Genomic DNA, 6,041 nt, shown 5'->3' on the forward strand with positions numbered 1-6,041 from the left:
AGGCAGGCAGATTTCTGAGTTCGAGGCCAGCCTGGTCTACAGAGTGAGTTCCAGGACAGCCAGGGCTACACAGAGAAACCCTGTCTTGAAAAAACAAAAAACAAAAAAACAAAAACAAAAAACAAATTTCCCATAGCATTCTTTCACACACACACACACAACCACCATGAGTTTCATTATGTAGCCTTAGCTATCATGGAGCTTGCTATGTATACCAGGCTAGCCTTGAACTCATAAAGATCCGCCTACCTCTGCTTCCTGAGTGCTGGGATTAAAGTTGTATGTCACCGCACTTGGCCTTGCCTTATCATTCTAATTACATTTTTAATTTTGAATATCCTCAAAATTCTAATTTCCTGGTTTAGAAAAATGGAGTACTGCCCAGAATAAAAAGACCACGTAGGTGATGGAGTGATGGTTCTGAGGCTAAAAGCACCTCAGTTCAATCCCCAGCATGCACATCAAGCTCACAACGGCCTGTCGCTCTGCTTCCAGGGCACCCAATCCCTCTAGTAGCCCCTTCAGCCATTGTACTCATGTATACTCACAGACATGGGAGTCCTCCTTAGACTGGCCTCTCAGCCAGATCGTGCCAGTTGTGGTGCGTTGACTGAGTAAGCAGTCTTTTAGTGGCTGGAGCACATCTTCCTCCTGATTGATGGCTAGAAAGTGATTCCTGGAGGCATTACCTCCTCTATCCCAGTCTTTGGGCACCTCATCTCTAAGACAGGGATGTCCTCGGTTCTATAATTGGGTAGAGTTGACTAAATGCTATTCTCATCAAAGAATGGCTTTTGGTGTCCACCTATACCTGGGGTGTGGATTTATGGGGCAACTCCCTACTGCTGACCAGTTGCTGGCAACCATTAGAATATTTGCCCTGTGAAAGCCACAACTACCATAGCTTTTCTTCTTCTATAGCAAGAAAATGAAGGTGATCTCAGTCCTGGATCCTGGTAGGTGCTTCTTAGAAAACAAAAAGCAAAATGCTGTCTTTCTTCCCTGGGTCTGTTCCAGGAAGCCAGAGCTATGCAGTTCTCCAGCTCATCCAGGACATCGGATGAGAATGTGGACTATTTGTTCAAGGTCATCCTCATTGGGGACTCCAACGTGGGGAAGACATGTGTGGTTCAACATTTCAAATCTGGAGTCTACAGTGAGTCCCAGCAGAACACCATTGGGGTGGACTTCACCGTGCGCTCCCTCGAGATAGATGGCAAGAAAGTGAAGGTGAGAGGAGACACGGGGGTAGTGTCATTGCTTTAGTAGGCCAGAGTCAGAAGCATTAAAGAGTATATTGTTAAGTCTACCTAAAGGTCATAATTTCTGCAGTCTAAAAATAGGATAAACAGTCAAAAGAAGATTGAGGAACTAGAAATATTTGCAATATGAGAAAGGACTAGATTCCTTAATATGAAAAAAAAAATGTAGATAAATGTGTAAGAAAAAGACCAGCACCGGGAGTAGTGGCCCACACCTTTAATCCCAGCACTTGGGAGGCAGAGGCAGGTGGATTTCTGAGTTCGAGGCCAGCCTGGTCTACAAAGTGAGTTCCAGGACAGCCAGGACTACAGAGAAACCCTGTTTCAAAAAAACAAAAACAAAAACAAAAACATAAAATAAAAAATAAACAGAACAAACAAACAAAAAAACAATGAGCAAACATAAAATGTGGCCACAGACCAGAAAAAAAACCAAAAACCTGCTTCACCAATTTTATAAGAACAAAGTCAGTCCCAGCATGACAGCTTGCTACCTAGTCTGGTGACCTGAGCTCCTTCTCTGAGCCTTCCTCAGAAGAACGTCTGCTCTCACCTATACACGTGTAGAGGGCAGGAGGTCCTTGTGCACACAGATAAGCACTGGAGAATCCTGGAAAATTATACACACAGGCTCATCTCTTCAAAAGAAGGAGATGTTTACCTGTCTTCCTCCTGGGATGCTAAGAAGAGATAGAGCTGGCAACTTGGTGACCCTTTGCTATCTGTGGAATACACCCCAGTATTTATATTTGCTTATCCCAGACTCTTTCCCCCTAAATCCTCAGCATTGCTTCTAAGGCCATGAAACCCATCCTTCCGAGAGATGTCATCTGTACTTTACAGTGGCCTACTCGACTTTTTAAATTAATTTAATTTTCATGGCAAGGTTTCACTGTAGACCAAGCTGGACTCAAACTCAAACATCTGCCTGCCTCTGCCTCTGCCTCTGCCTCTGCCTCTGCCTCTGCCTCTGCCTCTGCCTCTGCCTCTGCCTCTGCCTCTGCCTCTGCCTCTGCCTCTGNGCCTCTGCCTCTGCCTCTGCCTCTGCCTCTGCCTCTGCCTCTGCCTCTGCCTCTGCCTCTGCCTCTGCCTCTGCCTCTGCCTCTGCCTCTGCATCTGCATCTCTGCCTCTGCCTCTGCCTCTCTGCCTCTGCCTCCATCTCTGTCTCCTCTGCCTCTGCCTCTTGAGAGCTGAGATTAAAGGTGTACACCTGCCTGGCAACCTCTGTGATGTCTTAGACCAGACCAACCCTGACTTACACAGGCATTATGTCTACCTTTGTCATTCTCCCTAAACCAACCCCTAACATAAACCTTGAATGATGCTTGCAAGTCAACAAAGCCCACCTTTATGGAGGAAGTCCATTTGTACTTTGTAAAAACTCTCAAAGTAAACAGAGCCTTAAGCTCTGTTGCACACACAGGACTGAGTTAATTGTCATCAGAAAACTTATCCAAAATTGTACTGTGCTTAAATATTGGCTAAAATAAGCAACCTGGCATCTATCAGACTCCAGAAGTTTGGCTCAGCACCAGCCAACTGAGTCCAGCTGGACCAAGCTTCATTCTTACCTCACCTGAATCGTTTCTTTGCTGACTGTGCTGCTTACAGAGAAGCATAAGCACATGTGTACCATATACACATACACACAAACCATAAATAAAATGCAATAAATAATAAGGATAAACGCCCATTGTTACTGTCAGAGAACTAAAAGATAGTGGGGCAAGCTGTCACATCCCTGTAATTCTGGTACTAAAGAGGCCGAAGCAGGAGGATCACAAGTATGAGCCAGCCCGGGCTACACAGAGAGAAACCTTGACTTTAAATAAATAGTTAAACAAACAGACAGATAAATAACATTTATGAAGACAACTTTTAGGATCATTGGAAAAATTTTAATATGGTATCAATATTAGAAGACACCAGAAAATTGTTGGCAGTGATGCTGGCATTGTGATTATGTAAATGAACGTCTGTTTCTAGCTTGGAGAAGCAGTAAGTCCAGAATTCAAAAGGCAGAGGCAGGAGGATGACAGCAAATGTGACAGACAGGTAGCAGCTGGTTTGCTTAGTGAGTCCCAACCCATCCAGGGTTACCTAATGAGACCAGCTACTGTGTATTAATGTAAGTTCAGCTGAAGGGATTGGCTATCAAAGAACAGCACAAGGGGATCCAAAAAAAAAAAGGAAAATCTTAATAGTTATTGAATCTCAGTGTAGGAAGACTCACTTTTTCTATTCTCTCCTGTTTGTTGGCCTGTTAGTAATTTTTCGTTAACAGATAAAAGGGGAGAGGAATTGGCAAGATGGCCCAGCAGATAAAGGTACTTGCCACCAATCCTGAGGACCTAGACACAAGTTGTATTCTTGTACTTGTAGGCTTTCCACCCAGCCACTTTGTTCTCAGAAATAACAACTCTGAGACTAATTATTTATTAATAAATGCCTAGGCCAATGGGCTTGGCCCCCTGACTAGCTAATTACTTATATAACCCATTTAAAGTTTAAATCATTCTATGTCAACTAACATTGTTGGTTGCCTGGTCTGCAGTTTCATGATACAGTCTTCCTCAGAGTCCGAGGTAGATCTCCCTTGAACCTGACTCTCCCAGATTTTGTTCTCATCTCTTCCGGAACTCCCACCTCCTATTTCCTGCTTCAGCTCATTGGCCATAGGGGTTTTTTATTGACAGGTGGTGATTCCATACAGTTCACAAGAGATTCTACATCTTCTGACCTCCACACATGCACATGACCCCCAACTCCTAGGCACACCATTTTTTTTTTTTCTGATGTACATGTTAAGCAAACACTATACTACTGAGTTACATCTTGGCCCTTTTTTAATATTTTACTTTTGACTAAATCAGGCTGGTACTGAACTTGCTTTGTAGCACAGGCAGGCTTTGACCTTGTGATCCTCTTGCCCTGGCCTTATGAGTAGCTAGGGTTACAGATACCGAGCCAGGCTGAAGACCAGTTTTTACATAAACTGTATGACAGATGAGGTGAGCACTGCCAGGCATAGACACATGCCTATGATAACAGCGTTTTGACGGTAGAAGCAGGAAGATCATGAGTTTCAGGCCAACCTCAGCTGCACACTGAGTTCAAGGCCAGTCTGGACCATATGAGACCTTATCTTAAAGACAAAAATTATACACAGGGATAGAGAGACAGCTCAGTAGTTAACAGCACTTGCTTCTCTTATAAAGGCCCAGGTTTGATTCCCAACACCCGCATGTTCACACCCCTCTATTCTAGCTCACAACCTCTAGTTTCAGGCTATCTGACCCCCAGTTCCAGGGTATCTGGTACCCTCTTCTATTCTCTGTGAACCCCAGGCACACATGTGGTTAGGTGCACGTGCATACACACACACACACACACGCTTGCAAAATGCACATAAAAAGGTTCTAAATTATTTTTTTCTTTATTGGAAGGTGTGTGAGTTGGTGGTGATGTGACTGATGTCTCAGTCACCTGGAAAGTATTGTGTACGGATGCCGCTGAGTGTGAACATTCTGAGTGATCCTTTAAAGCCAGCCGTTCAGCCTATGCCATCCCCTTTGCCAGAGTTCTTCCCAATGGGTAAACTTAAAATATGAATCCAAAAATCTATGCCAAGGGATGTTTGAGGTCAACAGTCAAGAAAAGATTCAGGAATAGGTAGCTCCTCCATCAGTGGAGAAGACCTTCTGGGCATCTGCTAAACTGGAGAGCCCATTTTGGCCTTGCCGGTCCCTACTGAATCTGAATGGGTTGAAATAAGACCGGAGAATCCATTTGTTCTTTTCAAAAACTTAAGTTGTTTATTTGCTGTACGTGCCTCTGGCTGTGCCCAGCACGCCTGCCACTGTGTTTTCCTAAAAGATGGAAGGACAACCTGCCAGAGTTGGCGCTTTCCCTTCAATAGCGATTGAACTCGGGTCATCAGACTTGGCAGTAGCACCTTTAGCCACTGAGCCATCTCAGCAGCCCACAGGAAACTGTGTGTACGATGACTTAAATGAAGGAATGTCCATGTTGCTAGAGCTCCTGTCATGGCCTCTGTCCTTCTGCAGATGCAGGTGTGGGACACGGCAGGCCAGGAGCGCTTCCGTACCATCACCCAAAGCTACTACCGGAGTGCCCACGCAGCTATCATCGCTTATGATCTCACACGGCGGTCCACATTCGAATCTGTCCCTCACTGGATCCACGAGATAGAAAAATATGGAGCTGCCAACTTGGTCATCATGCTGATCGGTAGGACGCTTCCCAAGCAGTTAGCTTCCGGACCCGGCTCTGCCGGGGCTCAGCTTGCATTCCTCAGTAGTGGATTATGAGATTCTGAGTGTCTGAGAGCGTGGTCCTGTAACCCCAGGTCTCTGGATGGTGAGGCAGGGAAAGAGAGAGTTCAAGGGTGGCATGAGGAAGAGATAGTGAAACTTTTTTTTTTTTTTAAAGGGGGTGGAGATAGTTCAGTCAACAAAGTACTTGTTGTAAAAGCCTGAGGACATCAGCTCAGATCATCAGAACCAAGGTCCAAGGCTGGTGCTGGGGCACACATCTGTAACCGAGCGCTGGGGAAGAGAAACAGGAGGATTCACAGAGTTCATTGGCCAGCCATTCTATCTCAGTGAGGTCCACATTCATTGAGACTTTGTCTCCAAAACGAAGAGTAAAGAGTTTCAGGGGGCTGGTGAGATGGCTCAGTGGGTAAGAGCACCCGACTGCTCTTCCGAAGGTCCAGAGTTCAAATCCCAGCAACCACATGGTGGCTCACAACCATC

General features: G+C 45.3%; 1 protein-coding gene across 1 annotated transcript in view; it reads left to right on the forward strand.

The window, feature by feature from the left end:
* The window catches only part of Rab19 (RAB19, member RAS oncogene family), a 10,225-nt gene that overhangs the window by 1,850 nt on the left and 2,334 nt on the right, over window positions 1–6,041 (forward strand). Inside the window, exons 2-3 of the mRNA XM_021165721.2 lie at window positions 1,018–1,230; window positions 5,331–5,514. Of these exons, the coding sequence (XP_021021380.1) occupies window positions 1,030–1,230; window positions 5,331–5,514 (385 nt within the window). The 5' untranslated portion in view covers window positions 1,018–1,029. The remainder of the gene's footprint in view (window positions 1–1,017; window positions 1,231–5,330; window positions 5,515–6,041) is intronic.

Source organism: Mus caroli, chromosome 6 (genome assembly GCF_900094665.2).
Source record: "Mus caroli chromosome 6, CAROLI_EIJ_v1.1, whole genome shotgun sequence".
Lineage (NCBI taxonomy): Eukaryota > Metazoa > Chordata > Mammalia > Rodentia > Muridae > Mus > Mus caroli.